The sequence below is a fragment of the Gopherus evgoodei genome, chromosome 3 (genome assembly GCF_007399415.2).
Source record: "Gopherus evgoodei ecotype Sinaloan lineage chromosome 3, rGopEvg1_v1.p, whole genome shotgun sequence".
Lineage (NCBI taxonomy): Eukaryota > Metazoa > Chordata > Testudines > Testudinidae > Gopherus > Gopherus evgoodei.
Window position 1 is genome coordinate 56,230,268 of NC_044324.1, and position 21,245 is coordinate 56,251,512.

Genomic DNA, 21,245 nt, shown 5'->3' on the forward strand with positions numbered 1-21,245 from the left:
GTAAAATGGTACAAGAGGCTCTATCATTTAAAAATTAAAACAAAATAAAACAAAAAACACCACAGCCGCGATGATTTGTTAGGCAGTATTTTTAAAGAAGAGCAACGTGGACTATCTTGACGGGAACGCCATGTTTCTACACCCTATCTTGTTCCAGCTTCAATCTTTATGAAATTCACTAGATAGAAATACTCAAGATTTTTCAGCCCAGATTTCCCACTGTCATAGAAGGAGGCCAGAGGTGCAGAATGCTTCACAAGAATCTCCTCACAGTTTTCTTCCTAGAGCATTTGCCCCTCCATGCTGCATGGGATTCCTCCATACAGAAATATTAACACGGTCCCAGGTTTCATTGACTCACTGCTGGGCTTTCCATTGAGCATGGTAAAAATGCATGTGGGGAAATAAATTACACATCTCGTGCTACCACTGCTTTTAACCCTGTCACCCTGCAGAAGATTCAAAATCCTTCTGAGAAGACTCAGCAAGATCTGGGGCAGGGAACAATTGATTCTGTGGAGGGGTGACTAACACACACACACACACACACACGGTGTAGTCTGCACAGAGGAGCCCTTTAATGTTGCTGCTACTGGCTTTAACAGCACTACTGCCCAGACTTCAGAAAACGATCATGAAACTGAAAAATACTCATTAACTGTATAACACAGGCCCGGATATGTTTTCAAGAATGTCCATAATTAATAAACATAAGGAGCTGTAGGAGACGTGTTCAAAATGTATATATGGCTCATATAGTGTAGCCTAAAAGACAGAGAACCAAACTGAAGAGCTCTGGAGACCTAGGTTGTATTCCCTATACTGCCACAGGCAAGTCACTGCTCTGTGCTTCTTTCCCCATCTGTAAAAGAAGAATAATGATACTTACCTCCTTTGTAAAGTGCTTTGAGATCTACTGATGAAAAGCTTTCTACAAGTACTGCTATTAATCCATTGTGCCCATCTGAATATTGAGCAGTGCAAGACCAGACCCCGAATGCCCTCTTCTGGCCAGAAATCTAGGCTGTGATTAAAAGTATCCAACTGTGGAATCTACAATAAATACAGGAACCAACGCATAAGACCACTAATTCAACATGTGATTCCTGGTCAGCCTTGGTCCATGGTCAGCAAAGAGCTACTTGAATTAAAATAGAAAATACTCAGGATTATTTTTTATTAAATGGAATTGTTGCAGAAGAGGAAGTTACTCACCTTGTGCAGTAACAATGGTTCTTAAAAATGTATGTCCACATGGTTGTTCCACTTCAGATGCGTTTGCTTCCCTGCGCTGTAGCAGTGTTCTTTTGGCCCACACATGTGCTGTCTCCTCCTTTTGCTCTGCCACAAGGCTAATGAGTGCACATGGGCGAACCTCCCTTAGTTCCTTCTCTAATGCAGAATCCTTGACAAGAACTCTGAAGTAGAGGAGAGTAGGGTGGGCAGTGGAACACCCATAGGGACATACATCTTAAAGAACCATTGTTAAGGTGAGGGATGGGGGGGGGCATAAATGCCTCATCTGGAGAGGAGGAAGAGATGTTGGTTTGCGCTGTGCCTTCCTCCTCAAATCTGCCTTCCTGTTCCTCCATGATCTCTTCTGGAGGTTTACAGGTTCTGGATGCTGTGGTCAAGGGTTTATGGTGGGTCACACTGGATTCTCTGGAGGCATGGAGTCTGTATGCCACCCTGGGATTGCAGTACAGGAACTGGGGCGGTGGAAGAGCTCCCGGTGGTGGTGCCCATGGTTGGCTGTACCACAGTGGTTGAGGAGCAGATGGAGAGTATTACTGAGGGGCCCAGGTTGATAGAGAGCATTATAAGGAATCAGGAGTGGTGAAAGATGGGCCTCCTCCTGTTCGCTATCTGATTCACCACTGGAGAATGGGGAGGCATGACATGGTGCACCAGTGGAGATTCCTGCACCTGAAGTAAACTTGTTACTGGAGTTCCAGTACAAGCAAGGGAGATTCTGGTATGTCAGATAGCATGAGGGCTATAGAGTGTCTCTAGAGCAGCAATTCTAAAACTGTAAGTAGGGACCTCAAAGAGGTTCGTGACCCTGTTTTAATGGGGTCTCCAGGGATCGCTTAGACTTGCTGGGGTCCAGGGCTGAAGTCTGAAACCTACTGCCTGTGGCCGAGGCCCAAGAGCTCTGGCTTTAGTCTCCCTGCCCAGGGTGGCTGGCTCAGACTTCAGTCCCACCTCTTAGTGTCATGTAATAATTTTTGTTATCAGAAGGGGGTCACGGTGAAATGAAGTTTGAGAACCCCTGCTCTAGAGTGTCCTAACCGGTGCCCATGGTGATTACCAGTGGGCCGGCAGTTTAGAAGGATTGGCGATCTTGGCCATACTGAGCGCTCCAAGGCCGGATGGCTCACCGTTGATGGTACTGATGGTAAGACTTGTATTGACAGTGTCTTCTTAGAGAAGGCGCTGTCTCTGTCCTTGCCTTTATCTGTCAGCACCATTGCTTCAGTGCCTATGCCTATCAGGTCCTTACACAAGTCATGAGATATGGGTACCATGTTTAGAGTATCTTAGTACTGATGATACCACATGTGCCAGTGATCTTTTTTGGCAAACTCAGCACTCACTCTGGGGAGTCACAGGTCTCTTTTTGAAGCCTTACGTAAGGGGCTGTTTAATTCGACCCATGGTCCTTAGATGTCGAGGATTGTGGGGCAGATTTGTGCCATCAGGTGACTCCTGGTGCAGGTCCGGGGAAGGCTGAAGAGCTGCCGCCATGAAGAGGAGTTTTAGTCTCAGTTCTCTGCCCGTCGGAGATCTGAAGTTGAGTTGCTGGCAGAGACCATACTTTTAGGAAATGTGGTTTTCCCCATTGCAACAGGAATGCCTATCCATTACGGGGATGCCCTACTTGCATGAAAGGCAGCCAGGGGTGAAAGCAACTTACAGGACTTACCGGTACTGCCGAAGTCCTGAGGGGGGCATGGCCTCATCGAGAAGAGGCGTGGCCTCATCCGGAAGAGGCATGGCCTCTCAAGATTTAAAGGCCCTGGGGAACCAGCTGTGGCCGGGAGACCCAGAGCCTTTAAATCAGCTAAGGGCTCCCAGCTAAGTAAGTAATGTTTGGTAGTAGCTTGATTCTGACTGAGATTTTATAACAGTGATATTAACCATGGGAGGCAGATACCTTAGGCTGGGGGAGGCTGTGCCTCCCCAAAAAGCAGGGCATGGCCCTGCCCATGCACCACCCCCAGGCCTCCCCAAACAACTCTGCATGTGGCCAGGGCGGGTGCAAGGATGTTTCGCACCCTAGGCAAAATTCCCACCTTGAACACCCCCCCCCCACGAGCCCTGTGGCAGCTCTCATCCCCCTCCCCCGCCCTAAGGCATCCCCCTCCGCAGCAGCTCCCCACTCCAGCTCACCTCTGCTGCTCCTCCTCCCCGAGCACGCCGTCACCACTCCATTTCTCCCGCCTCCCAGGCTTGCAGCACCAATCAGCTGTTTGGCACTGCAATCCTGGGAGGAAGAGAAGCAGAGCGGGGCAGCCTACTCAGGGGAGGAGGCAGAGCAGAGGTGAGCTGGGGCATGGAGCGGTTCCCCTGAGTGCCGTGCCTCCACTTACTTGCTGCAGGTGGCCCTCCCCGCGCCCCCCTGCCCCAGGTCCCTCTGCCTAAATGCTGATGACAACCAGGGCAGCTGAAGATCCAGCTACCACAAATGACCTGAAATGCTGCCCCCCGAAATGCTAGTCCCCTAGGCGACTGCCTAGGTCACCTAATGGGTTGCACCAGCCCTGCATGTGGCTCCAGTCCTTCTGTGCAGTGGCCTGCACCACCCACCCTTTCGGCACTCCAAGGTTTCAGGGTGGGGGCAGCAGCTGCCCACTGCCTGCCCTCCTGGTGGTCTGGGGCTGGGGGGACTAGCCTAGAGTGGGGGCCAGCGGCCATGGTGAAGAGGGGCTCTGGGCTCCAGCAGTGGGGATGGAAGGGACAGAGACCAGGAGCAGCACCAGGGTTACTGACGCCCTAGGCGGATGGCCATTTCGCCGCCCCCTGCGGCTCCGGTGGACCTACCACAGTCATGCTGGCGGACGGTCCACTGCTGGAAAGGTTCCAGTGGAGCTGCCTCAGCGATGCCGGCGGGCGGTCCGCTGGTCTAAAGGCTCCGGTGGACCTGCAGCAGGCATGACTGCGGTAGGTCCGCTGGAGCCTTTAGACCAGCGCACCGTCCGCCGAAATGACTGCGGCAGCTCCACCGGAGCCTTTCTAGCAGTGGACCATCCGCCGGCATGACTGCGGTAGGTCTACCGGACCCACGTGCCGCCCCCCCCCCCCCGGCAAAATAGCACCTCCCAAAAATTCTGGCGCCCTAGGCCATTGCCTAGGTCACCTAAATGGTAGCGCAGGCCCTGGCAGAGATTCAAGTGGAAGGAGCAGGGCTGGAGGCTACCCTCCCCCAGCTGGCCATAGTATTAACATTACAAATAAGATAAGGATTGAGGCCAAGTCTACACTACAAACTTATATCAGAATACCTGCGTCACTCGGGGGTGTGAAAAATCCACACTCCCAAGTGACACAATTATACCAACCTACCCCCAGGTGTAGACAGTGCTATGTTGACAGGACGGCTTTTCCTTTTGACATAGCTACTGCCACTGATGGAAGAGAAATAACTATGCCAACTGGAGAAGCTCTCCCGTTGGCATAGGAGTGTCTTCACTGAAGAGCTACAGGGGTGTACCTGGTATAGCTGCGCTGTTGCAGCTTTTTAAGTGTAGACCTGCCCTAAGAGTATAAGTGGCAATTGGCTCTGTTGTAGTCATTAGAAATACATTGATTGACACCAGCTGAGGATCTGGCCCATAAAGTGCAATTAATTTGAAGAGATAAAATATATGTTTTCTCTCCCTTTGTTTTTAGCTCAGTAGGTTTATTAGGTATCCACTGTTTTTTTCCAGCCTCTGAGGATGATAAAGAAAGTTTAAACTGATTAAAATGGGAACTACTCTCTTATGAATCCTGAATGGAAATGGAATGACCTTAAATCATTTACTTAGTATTTTTCAGAGGACAGAAATGTGGAAAGTGTTACATCAGCTACTGTGGGAGAAAGGTGTGACTGAACATGTGTGTGTTAAAACCCAAAGGTATATGTATGCATTTCTTTGGAGTATGTGAAAATAGTGATGCCAATGGTCTTTCCTCTCAAACAGAGGAAGGACTAGTAAGGAATTTCCAGAGCATTTTTTTTCATCCTTCCTTATTTGTGCTATATTTTGACTTCAGTTGCTGTTTTAGTAGCTTAGAGAGTTGTAAAACTGTTATTAATACTCTACATGGTTCAAATAATAATTATGTCTTTAAAGTAACAAAATGAAAGCCATTCTGCAACACGTCAGTATTAAGACACAGAATTCAGCAAACATTATCCACAGTAATGGCCATTCTCTTTTGTTCCAGCTTTTAAAGAACATGAATTTGACTTTCCAGTATAACATGGCTCAGAATCAAAAAGCATAGCAGAGTAAATTAGTATTACAGGTTTATTAGATCTTAAAATATAGAAACATATTCCAACAGCACATTTTAAAGAATAATATAATTTTCAGTTTCTTATTCTCAAAATAGTACATCATTATTCAAAAATATATATTACTTAATGTACACCAAATTCAGTTTCCATTAAATTTTATTTAGAATAAATTGAATTAAAAAACATCATAACCATTTACCTGATTCATAAACAAACCCATAACTTTTCTCAAAGTATCCCCCATGCAGTTTAACGTTCACTATCTAAGTGGTCCTCAAACAGCAATTCATTGAAGAAATGTTATTAATATACCTTATTGTACATGAACTGCAATTAGACAGTTATGGAGGTGCATAAAGTATAAAATAGTAATTGAAATGAATGTTTGGAGAAAATGCTGTGACTGAAAAATAAAACACCCAGTTTAATTCTTCAAAAAGTTAAGTGTATGTTTAACAATTTAAGACAATACTCCAACAGTGAGATAAAATAAATTAGTTTCTGCAAAACACACACGCACACCTGATTATATTATTCTGCAATAGTTGTGTTTTGTGGAATGTGCATTAAATAACCATAGAAATCGGGATTTAAATGAAAAGAGTCTCTAAGGCATGAGAAATGGGTGTGTTCTATTCATTTTAAATAACACTCTAATATAGCAATATTTCTACTGAGGCAATTCCCAACAAAACTATATAAAATAATGACTCGTTGTACAGACGGGAAATCAGGACCTTCTATTCTCCAACAACAACATGGGGATAACCACTGAATTAAAAGACAGCAAATTCAAAACCAATAAATGGAAATACTTTTGCACACAATGTGCAATTAGACTGTAGAATTCACTGCCAGAAAATGTAATTGAGACCAAATACTTAGCAAGACAATAAAAGAGATTGGACATTTATATGGTAACAGGAATATCCAGAGTATAATAGTTAATGCAAACAAGTTTTGGAAGCGATAGTAAGATTAGAAATTAGGAGACGACCTATTGTGCACAGAGATTATCCTAAAAACTGCCATATAAGGTTTCTTTCACCTTCATCTAAAGCACCTGCTGTTAGCCACTGTCAGAGACAGGATACTGCACTAGACTAACCACAAATCTGACTACGTATGGCAATTCCAATGTTCCTAAATGCCTTACCCAGCAAGAAAAGGAAGCTAAGGAAAACAAATTCCTTACAGATTTTAATCTTTTACACATTGCACACATATATTAATTCTTGCCCATATGGTAAGATGACTCAGGTGAGTGTGGAGTTTTTATTGTTTTTGTTTTTTTGTTAGTACACACACACACAAAACCTGCAGCAGATAATAAACTCCCAATGTATTTGAGGAAAGAAGGTTGTACTACAAGTGTTTAGTGCTAACTTGGAAAGTTATAGGCACAGACTCAAGCCGATCTCCATAGAATTCCTGAAGTTTTGAGCCTTTTGCAAAATTCCACAAGCCAAAACTTAACATGTTCCTCCAGTTACACCAATTCTGTTAAAGAAAATAGCTGTAACAATTCTGTGCAGTCTTTCAGCTTCTATGTTCTACCTACTGTTTGTTTATTTAAACACTGTTCAGCATTTCAATTTGTCTAATGGAGTAGAGCTTCTAAAAGAAAAATCATGTTTAGCCAAGCATTTTTTCTTCAGTTTCCTTTTTTAGTGCCTTTTCTAAATAAATATCCAAGTTTGTATTTCATTTGCACAACATAACCAAATGTATTCAATTTCCTTTAACAATATAACAGTCACAGGAGTTCTGGGCTTTCTAACTTAAAAAAAAAACTATACAAAAGGTCTTACTTTAAAATGTTGAAATGGACAGAAAAAGGTCTCAGTGAGATCAATTGAAAAACAGCTTTGGAGGTTCTCCAACATAGTAAGGTGACCCATAAAATAAACTGTTTTGAAATTTCACCCATAGAAAAGAAACTATATACCTTTAAATAAATAAAAGCTACTATATACATTACTGTACATTAAATGAGAGATGACATGAAATGGAATAAGTTTAGAGATGCCTTTTCACTAGCAAGAATTGTATTTTGACTTGATTACAATTCTGAACAAACACTGGGTTTGATTTTTTTTCTTGTTTTTTATTCTAGTGGCAGCCACACGAACGCACCACCATATTTCTGTATTTTTTCAAAATAACATTGGAACTGTCATCAAAGTAGAGCACTGAGATTGCATTCAGTTTTGTAGGTGCACAGCATGGCTTAGGTACGTGATCAGGGAACATCAAATGAACCTGAAAGAGAGAGAGCGAAATTGCTTATAAACTAAATTAGAAAGGTGTAATGGCAGATCTATGGAAAACACAACTATTCAATTTGCAGAGTTCTCTAGTTACAGCTTTTTTTCATTTAGCAACTTTCATAAAAAGCTCACCTCCAGAATGCTCTACTGATTTACATAATAGAGTTATACAATAATAGCAGATGGAGAGATAAATTAGGAGAAATAGCCAAGAGAAAAAAATGGTTTTCAGATGGGATTTGAAAAAGAAATGGAGATAGGTCCTGATTCAGGAAAGCACTTAAACATGTGGTTAATACCATCACTATTCAGGACAGAATTTGAGCATATGCTTAAGTCCCTGATTTAACTAAACTGTCTTCCTGAATCAGAGCCTCAATGAGGAGGGAGAAAGGAAGTTTGTTCCATACAGCAAATTAGAGGTAAAGGCTCTCACACAGTATGTCTGGATTCTACGATGATTCTAAAAACATGGTTCTCTGTCAGCAGCTATATATTTTTAAGGTGCTCTATTGCCTTGGCATCTGTGATCCCACTGAAGTCAATGACAATTTTGTCACGGGAAGCAGAATCAAGCCAAAAGATGGGTGTCAGATGCAGGGAAGGGTAAAGAGAGGGTATTCTCTGAGGTAGGCTGCAGTACTCCAATGGAATGTTAAATAAAAGAAGGGCAATTTTGAGCAGCATCTCAAAATGAATGGAGATATAGTGAAAATAACTGAAAATAGGGGCAACTAAACATACTTTCTCTATCCTTCAAAAAAGTAATTTTCTACACAACTGGCTAGCTGGAGACTGGGGAGGCCAGAGAGAAGGGAGTTGTGATAGAGAGGGCAAGAGACTATTACAATATGGATTAAGACTTCAGCGGTAATGGGTTTCATTTGTATGTTAAAATCTGTTTTAGCCATCTTTCTAGCAGAAATATAAGCCGATGGTCTTTGCCAGACCAAGAACAGTCAATCAGGAAGTGATTTTTATGTAACTGTTACTATGAGAAAATCTTTCAAAATGAGCAATAATAAATCCCAAAGTATTAGTTTAGTAAGGATGTAGATACATACACACACACACTCCTACCTCAAAACTGATTAACTAAAGACAAGCAAAATATTAGAGAAAAAAGTATTGTCCTCATTCTAAGCAGACATTTGCCCAGAGCCAGCCTCTGGATTCTATCAAGCCCACAGCCACCAGCATCCCAATTCTGGGAACCCCACGTGGGTATTGGGGCTAAATTTAGCTTTCAGTAAATACATTTCTCACCTATTCCATTGTAGATAGTTTTGAAAATGTAAGTTAGTCATGAGAATTTGTCGCAGTGATTTTATCTCCTCTGCCTGGGCAATCTCTACTCAGAGCCATGGAGGGTCAGCCTCCTGAGCCTTTGAACCCCTTAGCTTTGAGTTCTGTAATATTTTAGGGATGCCAGTCTTGCTGCTGAAGAAGCTAGTGTCTCCACAAGCTACACACTGGCTGCCTGCCAGTGAGCCAGCTCCTTTTTCAAGCAGCTAATTTGGCCTCCCACCACTATAGCTCAGAGAAGGGAGCAGGTTTGACAGTTCAGCAACAAGGGTGGCAGTTTGACCTGGAGTATTAAGTGCAGAATTGGAAGCAAGGAACTCTTGCTCATGAATTTTGGCTCTGATACTGACTGTATATATGGCCCTAGTCAAATCTCTTAATCATTCTGCCTTACTTTCCCCATCTCCAAAATGGAAATAATAATTAGATATGGAACAAAAGCCAACTCCTGGATCTGAACACACACATCCTTTCAATGTGCAGCATCCTGATTCAAATTTTACAATCTCTAATAATACTGATACTAGTATTTGTACTGTAGTGAGGATTCACTTATCAAATGTTTAAAAAGCATTATTAAGGTGGAATTGTCAAAAGCATTCAGCGTTGGCCTAATTCTTCTTCCACTGAAGTCAATGGGAGTTTACCCATGGATGTCAGTGGGAGCAGAGTTAGCTCTACTTCAGCGCTTTTTTGACTCCTATGGATACACCTAAGAAAAAGCAGCTTAGCCCCATGCAGAAATGAAGACATGCTGGACCAAAGATTGTTACAAAACAAACCAAAAAGTCAGTTATATTTGGAAGCGTTTCAAGGAACAATCTTATCCCAAAACAAAGCTGCTTTTTCAGAATGGTGCAATCACCATGGACAGGAGATGATTACATTTGGATTGGGGGAGAGTGTATGAATAAATGTTTCCCGAACTCTCCCTTTTTACACCTTGAGTAAATCTAAATAATCTGTATAAATTCAAACAAAGTGTTTGGCTACTGCTGACCCAGCTAATTTATGTGCACTTAAAATTCAATTAGACCCATGGATATTTGGCTGCCCAATAGAATGCATGTGCAGTACAATTTGACCCCCCTTGCCCTTAAGAAACTATGGCGGAGTTCAGCAAAAACTAGGCGCACGCATGAAAGTTGCCCTGCTATGACATGTAATTGCATGACAAAAACTGTAATCTAAGGTCTCACTGAAGCTTGGCAACTTTTCTAGGCAATCTTTGCCATAATAGCTGTAGAGAAATAAGAGTTTATTGTAAATGTGTTTTTCTTCATCATCACCACATATGCACATTGCCATAGTTCTTGCCAAAGAGCATTACTTTCCCTCTCCAAATGAATCCCTTTCCCACAGCCCACTGCTTACTTCCACCTTTGACTCCCTCCCCTCCTCGTGTCCCCTTCTGCCTCTCTGTGCAGGATCTTGCTGGCTTGAATGTTGGGATGGAAGAATATAAGGTCATTAACTTTGCAGCTGGCGACTGCCGGGCGTGAGGGGATTGAAGGGTGGGAGGAGAAGAGGCACATTTAGTGTATGTTAAAAATGGAACTAACAAGAAATGTGCCTGCCATGATCCCAGTCACCCTGCTTGTCCATTGTAGCCTTTTCCCCAGTCCTTCATCGGTCTGTCTTTTAATTATATATGCTGTGCAAAGCGCGGGCAGTGGGTCATATCCTCAGCCAGTGTAAATGAAAAATGAGAGCCTGACATTAGACTCCTATGTCCATATTTAGGCACATAAATAAGTTCTCTGATTTTTTGAACTGCTGAGCACCCAGTAGCTCCCACCAAAGCTTTCCTAGGGGACTGTTCCAGCAAATGTAAGTCAGAACATCCCATGGCGCTCCATCTTGTGTGAATCCATAGTGTGAATCTTGATGAGAAACTTCAAAAGTGCATAAACCCCTTGGAAGCAGGGAGGAAGCCCCTCTTTGCTTTACATCAGCACAGTGGTAGATTAGCCACTGGGCCAATGGGGCCCATGCCCAAGGGCCCTGGTAAATGGGGGACACCCCAAAAATGGGCACCCCTGCGCCCCAACAGGAATGCCAGGTGGGGTGGGGGAAGCCCCTGTGCCCTAATCCTGGCTGCAGCCCCAGGACTGGAGGAGCTCTAACTCCCTGCCACAGCCTCGGGGCTGGGGGACCTCTCAAGTGCTGCTGCTGCCCCAGGCCTGTGACTGGGGAAGGGAGAGAACAGAGCTTCTCCAATCGTGGGGCCGCAGTGGGGAGGGGATGAAATAGGGTGAGGCCATAGGAAGGGGCAGAATAGGGTTGGGCCGTGGGTGGGGCCGCATGCAGAAGGAGCGGAATTGGGGAAGGGAGTACAGGTGGAAGGGATGGTGAGGGGGCCTCACTTGCTCTGTCCCAGGGCTATACAAAACCTTAATCTGCCTTTGCATCAGCAGAACCCCTGAGTGCTGTGACACAGTCTTTTTCATGCATTATTGGGTCAGAAACAGAATATAAATATATCAAACAGGACTTTCTGGGCATTTCATCCACTAGCCATTGCAATCACGAATGCTTTTGTACAAATTTTTGTACGAGGGTATAATTTAAACAAAATTAATCCAAATCCAATAAAATTAATCCAAATCCAATGGTAATAATCCGAGAGGAAGACGTAGCTGCCTGTCCCAAGCTGCTTGCATATTACAAAAATGATCTAACAGACATACCAGAGTCTGAACTATAGCATGGTTTGTAGCATTCATGTGGGCATTGAGCGGAAAGGAGCATTCTCCATCACAGTAGAACGCAGCATAGCCTTCTGGTGCTATTATCCAATCCTGAAAAATAAAACCATAAACAAACTAAATAATAACAAAAACAGACAGACAGACAATCTCAATCCTTCCCAGTTCAACCAATTGAAAACTGTATCACTATCATTTTAATTTGGATCCAGGATGACTGAATAAGGCGTATATAGAAATAACATATTTGGAAAAGAATAGTCCTAATTCCTACAAAACCAAGATGAAAATTGAGTTAAATCTAGAAATATATACTGAATACCCCCAACTAACCAACTGGTGAGGGAATTTAGCAAAGAAATACACTAGAATTAGCCTTTAAAATACTTTTCCTACCACTTTGAAATTCTCGCAAGGGTGCTGGAACAATTTGTATAGTGGGGGTGCTGAAAGCCATTGAACCAAACTGTAAACCTTGTATAATGGAAACCACTTCAAACAAGGGAGTGCTATAGTATCCCCCACACTCTTAGTTCCAGCACCTATGAATTCTCAGGCTGTTTCCGGTTCACTAAAAACATCTCAAATGCATCATTCTCTGGCATATCCAATGCCATTAATCCCTATGATTTGCTTGAGACTAAGAGTATTCAGGGACGGCTCTAGACATTTCGCCGCCCCAAGCATGGCGGCAGGGCCGGTGCTACCATTTAGGCAGCCTAGGCAATCGTCTAGGGCGCCAGAATAAATGGTGGGCGCCGTTTTGCCCGGTGGAGCTGCAGCAGTGGTGCCTGCAGAGTGTCCGGTGCTCTGCGGCTCCGGTGCAGCTGCTGCAGTGGTGCCTGCGGGCGGGCGGGCGGACGGTCGGCTGCTCGCGCAGCTCTGGTTGACCTCCCGCAGGCACGATTGCGGCAGCTCCACCAGAGCCATGGAGCACTGGACCTCCGCAGGCACCACTGCGGCAGCTCCAGCGGAGCTGCGGGACCAGAGCGCGGGGCGGCGAAATTGCCATCCGCCTAGGGCGCTCAAACCCCTAGCACCGGTCCTGCATGGCGGCATGCCACGGGGGGCTCTCTGCTGGTCGCCGGTCCAGCGGCTCCGGTGGACCACCCGCAGGCATGCCTGCAGAGGGTCCACTGGAGCCGCGAGACCAGCAGACCCTCCGCAGGCATGCTGCCAAAGGCAACCTGCCTGCCGCCCTCTTGGCTACCAGCAGAGCGCCCCCCGCGGCATGCCGCCCCAAGCATGCGCTTGGCGTGCTGGGGCCTGGAGCAGTCCCTGAGAGTATTTATGGTCTCAGGAGTTCCATGGGAGATGGTGGCATTAGTGATGTCACAGAATGATCAGTTTTGGGTGTTTTCAGAAAGCTATAAAACAGATAATTTTTCACAAAGAGAAAAAGGTATTTTTAAAAGTTTACTTAGAGAATTTTTCTTTGCTGAATTCCCCCATGGCCTGGCTGAGGTGGGGAGGGAAGCATTAAGCACATATTTTGGAGGTTATTCAATTTTCACTATAGTCCTGTTCACTGTTAGTTTCACTGATCCATTTTTGAATTGTTATACTTGGTTAGGTGCTCGCATTATGAAAATATCTATTCTTTTTATAAGTATGTATTTAGAGAAATCTGAGCTACACAAGCTGCAACATTTTCATGAAATAATAATATTTTACATTTTCTGTGATACTTTGCTTTGCCCATGATCTCAAAGTGCCTTACAAACGATGAGCTCGGTTGTGGAAAAATCTATGGGAGAACAAGTACCGGGTACTTGGAAAACTCTGAACATGCATGTAGTGAGGAAGGATGGTCCAGAAGTCAGGCACTCGCTTAGGAATTGGGAAACTTGCATTCAAGTCCCTGCTTTGCCACAGACTTACTGCGTGACCTCGGGCAAGTCACTTACTCTGTGCCTCAGTTCCCCCTCTGTAAAATGGGAATAACAATACTACCATACCTGACTGGGGTTTTGTCAGGATAAAACTCTCAGATACTACAGTAATAGGAGCCCTATAAATATCTCAGATAGATATCTAGAAGCTAGAGTGTTTCCAAAGAACATTGAGGGTGTCAGGACCTGTTGCCTATGGATCTGGCAGGGTGCTTGACATGCTAATCCTATAGATATCCCATGAGTCACATACAAATAGCACAGGGACACCATAGAGGGCAGAGGCATTTGTGCAAGAGCTCCTACTCAGATTACTACTCAGATCCTCATCACAATCCCACTACATGAGTCAGGAGTCCAGTTCTTCCTTGCCCTAGGCTGGCCTCTCCACTCTCCAAGGGGACGGCCAGACTGAGCAGGAAAACAAAGGAATTAACGTTAATGGCTTTGGTGGGAATGATGCCACAGAGTGATTCTCCTTTAACCACATAAAGGAACTTCTGCTGAGTCAAAAGAAGCTAAGGCTGCTCAAGTTCAATCCTCTGTCAGTTTTTTTGCCTTTATAGTGGGGTTTCCAGTACTTTAAGCCCCTTTATAGCTAACATTGGAGGCAGATGACATAACTCTAAGAACAGTGGCCAAAAATGTAAAACTTGGGTGCCTAAAGTTAAACATCTATATCCATATCACCCACTCAACTTCTGTTTATGTGCTTAAATATGGATTTAGAACCCTAACTTAAGCCATCCAATTTGAAATTCTTAGCCAGTTGATTCTTTTTGGCCTTATAGCTAAAACCAAGTACAGTATTAGAAACAATTAAGTATATGCCACAGCTCATATTTAGGGATTACATCCTGACTACACCTAACAATGAACACTTTAGTTTTAACACGAGTGTTTTATATTATTTATAGGAATCACATCAACCATCACTGAAATGAAACTACCTCTGGGGTATAATGTTGCAACTGTTTAAGAGCGCACAGCAGTTCTACAAATCTAGGAAGCAAAAATGAATTCTGTCTTAAATTGATATTGCAGAGGGAATTTAAGTATACATGGAAACCTGAAATATGTTATCTAAATCAGTTGAGGATGGCCTTCCCATTATTTCCTTCATAAAATATTTTCTTTGCAAACAGCTTTTGCTTCTCTGGAAGAACCCAGCAGAGCCTCTATTTTTCCTGTCTTTTTTTGCCTTACCTCTGCTTTCATGGCCCCACAGGCACCGTGTTTTCTGTTAAACTACGACTGCATAAAAGGGTTGCTATTGATGATTCAGGACACCTTGTAGGGGCTGAAAGCTCTGCTTCCACAGGGCTCCAAACCCAGATGGTATAATTCTCATCTGTCATTACACAGCAAGTGCAGGAACTAGAAAGAGACTCAAGCCAAATCTGGATCTGGATTTCAAATATTCCACAATTTAAGCAAGGGTGCTGGAACAATTTGTATAGTGGGGGTTCTGAGAGCCATTCAACCAAACTGTATATTATGGAAACCACCTCAAGCCAAGGGATACAACAGCACCTCTAGTTCCAGCACCTATGAAGTTTAGGGGTGTTCAGAGCCGAGATTTAGGTTTGATCTAATACTGAAAGAGGGTTGAGTGGCAGGATTTTGATGCAGATTCCAACCCCAACACCACCAATATACACAGGGTGGTCAGATCTGGAGTAATGGTTAGGGCCTATCTCTAGTAAAAGCTATTAATTTATCAGGGCTATAAACCTATTTATGTCTGGGGTATTTCTCACACAGACTCATCAGCTATTTTCCCACAGGACTCGGTGGGTTGTAAACACAAATAGCTCTATAACTGCTACCAAAGGATTGCATACAGGATCACACATCATTACAAAGTGCACTTTGAGAATTCTTGCCTCTTCAATGCAACACCAGTTTCCACCAGGGAAAATCCCTCTACAACAGATGGTAGATTGTAAATGAGATTATAGAAATTAGCACTGATAGGAAAGAGTGTTGGTATCCATACCTGCCATCCCAAGTCACGGAAACTCACATAAAGTTCATGTTTTTTACAGGCTTGCTTTTGTTCACTTGTGTTGTAATCTACAGAAAGAAAAAGACACTGTTCAGACATATTGCCATGGAAGACAAGATTCGGCTGTTTTAAATTCCTTGGCAAACTTGCACAAAGCAAAGGAACAGAAATACTCCGATTTCTACAGCTAGGGCTGATCCATAAAGTCAATATAATTTTTTGAAGTTCAGAATCCCCAATCTCAGGCTGGCATAGTTTGTGTGCAGAGTGGAAATAATGCATTCAGGATTAGGGGAAATAAGTTTTTATGCTGCCTAACTGCTAGCTGTCAAAGTAGCAGGTCTGATGATATTGGCAGATATAATTTTGCAAGCTGGAAAAAGAACATGAAGGTCCTTCCAAGGTCTGAAAACCCAAAATACTTTGGTAAATTTGGGGTTTTGAATAAAAATGTCAATGTTCAGAAACTGACTTTTTTAAAACTGAGAATGGTTTTCAAAAAACAAAAGATGCGGAGGTTTCAGGGCAGAGGTTTGTGTGTCTGTCTTTTTTAACACATTTTCTTTGGAAATGCAGGGGCCCTTTTGAAAAATTTCTAATGACAAATAATTTCATTTTCCAGCCTGCTCTATTTAATGTACTGTGGAATGCCATGGTTAGGCTTTCTTGCCTGGAATAGCTCTGGCATGTCCTGCAAGTACATTAGATAGGTTCTGGTTAGAACTTGGGCTTGATTCTGCACAGTGCTCTCCAGCTCAGATCACCAAAATGCTGAAGTATGTGCTTAGCTTTAAACATGTTAATAGTCTCATTAACATCAGCTTAACTGTAAATAATTTTTTTCTAGATTGGCCTGGTGTGCTCACCACTAGGATTGTGTCCTTGGTTAATAATGCAAATACACTGAGGAGTAATATTAGTTCAATATCTTTAACAAGTTCTCTTTGATAACTTTCTATGAATATTTTACTAGTTTTAATGCTCCTTGAAGATGAATTTTGAGCTCGCATGCTCAAACTCTCAAAATGAATTTTAAATTCATGTTCCATGAAAAACCACACAAGAAACTGGATTATGAGTTATACTCATTCAACAAGGAAACAAAGACAATTCCATGTGTCATTTCAAATTTCAGGCACTAACTTTAGAATAGAAAGCCATAGTATAAATGAAATGTGTGAAAAATATGACTGAATAATTTCAGAAAGAAACACACAGGATAAAGTCACAATTCATTTGTAGATGGTCCACAAACAGAAAAACAGGTGGAAGCTGGTGAATAAATTATTTTTTATCAAGTTTTCCATCAGATTGAACTCTGGAATCAGTTTCTAATTTTTTCAACTTTTCATGTTTAACACACAACCTTCAGCACCAAAAAGAATGTGGAGGGGGTCCTAGAACTGTGGAAAGAAGGCTCCATAATAAATATGTATGGCATCACTTCAGATATCTTCACAATCTTGAAAATCCCCCCAAAAACCTACTTTTAAGAAAATAGATTAATGTTGTGTGGATGTGAAAGTCCCAGGATACTTGATATGCAGACATGCATTCGACACATAGCTTTCTGAAACCTACCTAACCACATACCTATTTAGAATGCTAAACTACTAAAGCAAATTCATATTCCTTCCCTAAATTCTGCCTTTTATATAAGACAAATGTTGTGTGTAATGTAACATTACATAAAAGTAGCCACGGTGACATTTACAACAGGATCTGGTGCCAAGGATCCAGTTTCACATTCTGTAGCTTCAAGGTCCATATGCTTATTCTGTCAGGCATCAAAACCATGGGATATTATGACTGAGTAAACTTCGTACCTAAGCCATCCAGGGACTGCAGTTGTGTTCCAAATATGTATGTGGCAGAAGGAGCTGTGGGGGTAGGGCAAGGGAATCAGATTTGTTATTCCTATGCATATTCACTGGCAGTCAGAGAGTATTTTGGTTTCTAAAGAAGAGATGGAAGTTGAGACATATGAACCTGCCTGTATTTACTATCACAAAGTACCATATGCTTAATTAATTAGTGTGACAGCAACCAATAAAATCCAGGAAATACACTGTTTAGCATGTTTTTTCATTCTTATCTCACAGCATCAGGAACAAAAAGTACCATAGCCTTGCTTTTGAATTTCCGGGTAGATGTTAGTTTGTATCATGGCCTTTACATTATTAAAACATAGATTTCATTTTGTGCCAAATTACTATTTCCCCCCCTTTTCAGAACCACTTCTTGAGGAAAAGGCTGGTTGGTTTTTTTTTTTTCATTTCAGGACAAGTTAAAGAAAGAAAAAACACTTTTCCTCTAATCCCTTACTCAGCTAGACAACTCCATTGTGATCAAAATGGAAGTAGCACCTGAGTAAGAACTGAAGAAATACTGCAAAGTTCACCCCTCTGTGTGGAACAGAAGGAGGGGCCTGGAAGATACATTCTGCTTTCTGCAGTGTGTTCTTGCATTGCATTTAAGCCACGTGCCCTAAAGTTTTCACTCAACAGAGGGAGGTTAAGCACAGCCCTGTCAACATCAAGAAGAAAACTTTTGCCGATCGTTACAATCAGTAACATTATATATATATATATATATATATATATATATATATATATGTTTTGTTCTTATTCACATTTTGTTTGTTTGCATGCACGTGCAGGAGCATTCCAAAAAGGAGTTTCCCAGTTTTAATTAGCTGTAAGGGAGAAAAGAAGAAAGTGAAATATGGCAAGTAGGAATGTCTTTCTTGACTTGGTGAGAGAGTGAAATGAACCTAATTCTCGTGAGAACAAAAACAAAAGATAAGAATGATTGGGTTAAAGTCAAGAAAGGAAGTTCCCAAATTAGTGTCTTCTGCAAAATGATGAAGAAATAAGACTAAATCCTGTGCTATACAAATGGCAGCAACCATAACAGGAGCATGAATGTGGCTTATGCAGAACAGCATTTCCCACCAAACCTACCTGACTCTGAAACATTTGGCCAGGGGTTACACAACAGGTAAAGAAATAAGGAACCAAATTCTGTAATTACACCACTTACAATTCCATTCACTTTGATGGAGTTGCATGGGTATAAATTGGAGTAAAATTTGACCTACTGACATAAGCTTAGGTATTTGCAGTGTTGCTGTAGCCACATTCATCCCAGGATATTAGAGACACAAGGGATGAGGCAACATCTTTTCTTGGGCCAATTCTATTGGTGAAGAGGCAAGATTTCAAGCTACCCAGAGCTCTTCCTCAAGGTCCTTCTCTAGCCTGAAGAAGAGCTCTGTGTAGCTCAAATGCTTGTCCCGCTCACCAACAGAAGTTGGCCCAAGAAAAGGTATTACCTCACCTGCCGTGTCTCTCTAATAAACATCAATAGTTAGGCTACTATAATCTGCAAACTCCATTGCCTACGAATGAGCAAGAATAAGCACAGTGGGCAGAACTATTAGGTTTTCTATTCAGTTTACAGAAGGGGTCCCTGTACCTTTTAGATACTGGCCATTGGTAGGGGCTGTGTTGAACTGGTGCACCCCTGCACACTGGGAATGTGTACCTTCTTCTGTACCCCTGCAGGGGATGCAGCATACTTCCCCTTGTGAATCTGCCAGCTCTAGTGGCTGGTGAACGGGCAGAGGAGCCCAGGGATTGTGACTACATTCTGACACTGTGCAAGGACACAAGAAGGCTAGTGGTTTATTTTGCTCTCCTCTCCCCCTTCTTACACCCTAGAGCAGCTGAATAGAATCTATCACTAAGCTTGAACAGACCTGAAATTCAGGAAATAACGGTTATGGGATAAGCACTGGAGCAACTCACAGCATATACGGCTAGGGGATATGACTGGCCATCAGTTAACCAAAGGTCAAATAAATGCAGTCACTGTTAATATATAGGAATCATTTCACTAACCACTGAAATGAAAGCATCTCTAGGGTGGAACATGACATTTTTTTTGACAGTGTAGTACATGACTTAAAATGAAGAAGTAGTACATTCTAATTTAGGTGGCAGGAAAATGTAATTTGATCAGGACACTGGGAAAACACCACTGCTCTTTCTAAAACTGCCAGGAGATCCTTAATTATAAGATTTTGGATTTTAGGACGTTTGAATAATATGTAAAAACAAATTCCTAAACAGCCTGTCATAACTTTAGTCCCAGTTTTGGACCTTAGCGTCCAAAGTATGGGGGTTAGCATGAAAACCTCCAAGCTTAGCTACCAGCTTGGACCTGGTACTTGCTGCCACCACCCAAAAAATTAGAGTGTTTTGGGGCACTCTGGTCCCCCTGAAAAACCTTCCCTGGGGACCCCAAGACCCAAATCCCTTGAGTCTCACAACAAAGGGAAATAATCCTTTTTCCCTTCCCCCCTCCAGGTGCTCCTGGAGAGATACCCAGACACAAGCTCTGTGAAACTACACAGAGTGACTCCCCCTCTCTGTTCCCAATCCTGGAAACAAAAGAACTTTCCTATTCCCCCAGAGGGAATGCAAAATCAGGCTAGCCAATTCAACACACACACAACTTTCCCCTGATTCCTTCCTCCCACCAATTCCCTGGTGAGTACAGACTCAATTTCCCTGAAGTAAAGAAAAACTCCAACAGGTCTTAAAAGAAAGCTTTATATAAAAAAAGAAAGAAAAAACACATACAAATGTTCTCTCTGTATTAAGATGACACAACACAGGGCAATTGCTTAAAAGAATATTGAATAAACAGCCTTATTCAAAAAGAATACAAATTAAAGCACTCCAGCACTTATATTCATGCAAATACCAAAGAAAAGAAACCATATAACTTACTATCTGATCTCTTTGTCCTCACACTTAGAAACAGAAGATTAGAAAACAGAACTACTTCTCCAAAGCTCAGAGAAAGCAGGCAGACAGGAAACAAAGACCTCGGACACAAAATTCCCTCCACCCAAAGTTGAAAAAATCCGGTTTCCTGATTGGTCCTCTGGTCAGGTGCTTCAGGTGAAAGAGACATTAACCCTTAGCTATCTGTTTATGACACGCCCCCCAAATTGCAGACAGTGGGGAAGCTCACTGGCGGCGATTTCCTTCTAGAACTTGAAAATAAACAGATTAATACAACACATGCACCTTTACATATACTACTAAGTATATAACTAACAGACTTTTACATTTTAAGAACACTTTTTAACTACTGGATTCTGGGAAACTCTCACGGGAGAGTGCATCAGCAACTTTGTTAGAAGCTCCTGTGATGTGTTGAATTTTAAAATCAAAATCTTGGAGAGCTAAACTCCAACGAAGAAGTTTCTTGTTGTTCCCCTTGGCAGTATGAAGCCACTTTAGTGCAGCATGGTCAGTTTGTAGTTTGAACCGCCGTCCCCAAACATATGGGCGTAGCTTTTCCAGGGCGTACACAATGGCATAGGATTCCTTTTCACTGACTGACCAGTGACTTTCCCTCTCAGACAGTTTCTTGCTGAGAAACACGACAGGATGGAAGTTGTGATCTGTTGCTTCCTGCATGAGCACTGCTCCTATACCACGCTCAGATGCATCTGTTGTTACTAGGAATGGCTTGTCAAAG

General features: G+C 42.7%; 1 protein-coding gene across 2 annotated transcripts in view; it reads right to left on the bottom strand.

The window, feature by feature from the left end:
* Positions 1 to 5,589: 5,589 nt before the first annotated feature.
* Positions 5,590 to 21,245, bottom strand: part of BMP5 (bone morphogenetic protein 5) — an 89,471-nt gene continuing 73,815 nt past the window's right edge. For both annotated transcript variants that reach the window (XM_030555638.1, XM_030555637.1), the window contains 3 exons: positions 15,681 to 15,757; positions 11,772 to 11,882; positions 5,590 to 7,768 (listed from right to left, as the gene is read on the bottom strand). In XM_030555638.1, coding sequence (XP_030411498.1) covers positions 7,619 to 7,768; positions 11,772 to 11,882; positions 15,681 to 15,757 — 338 coding nt within the window. In that variant the 3' untranslated portion in view covers positions 5,590 to 7,618. The remainder of the gene's footprint in view (positions 7,769 to 11,771; positions 11,883 to 15,680; positions 15,758 to 21,245) is intronic.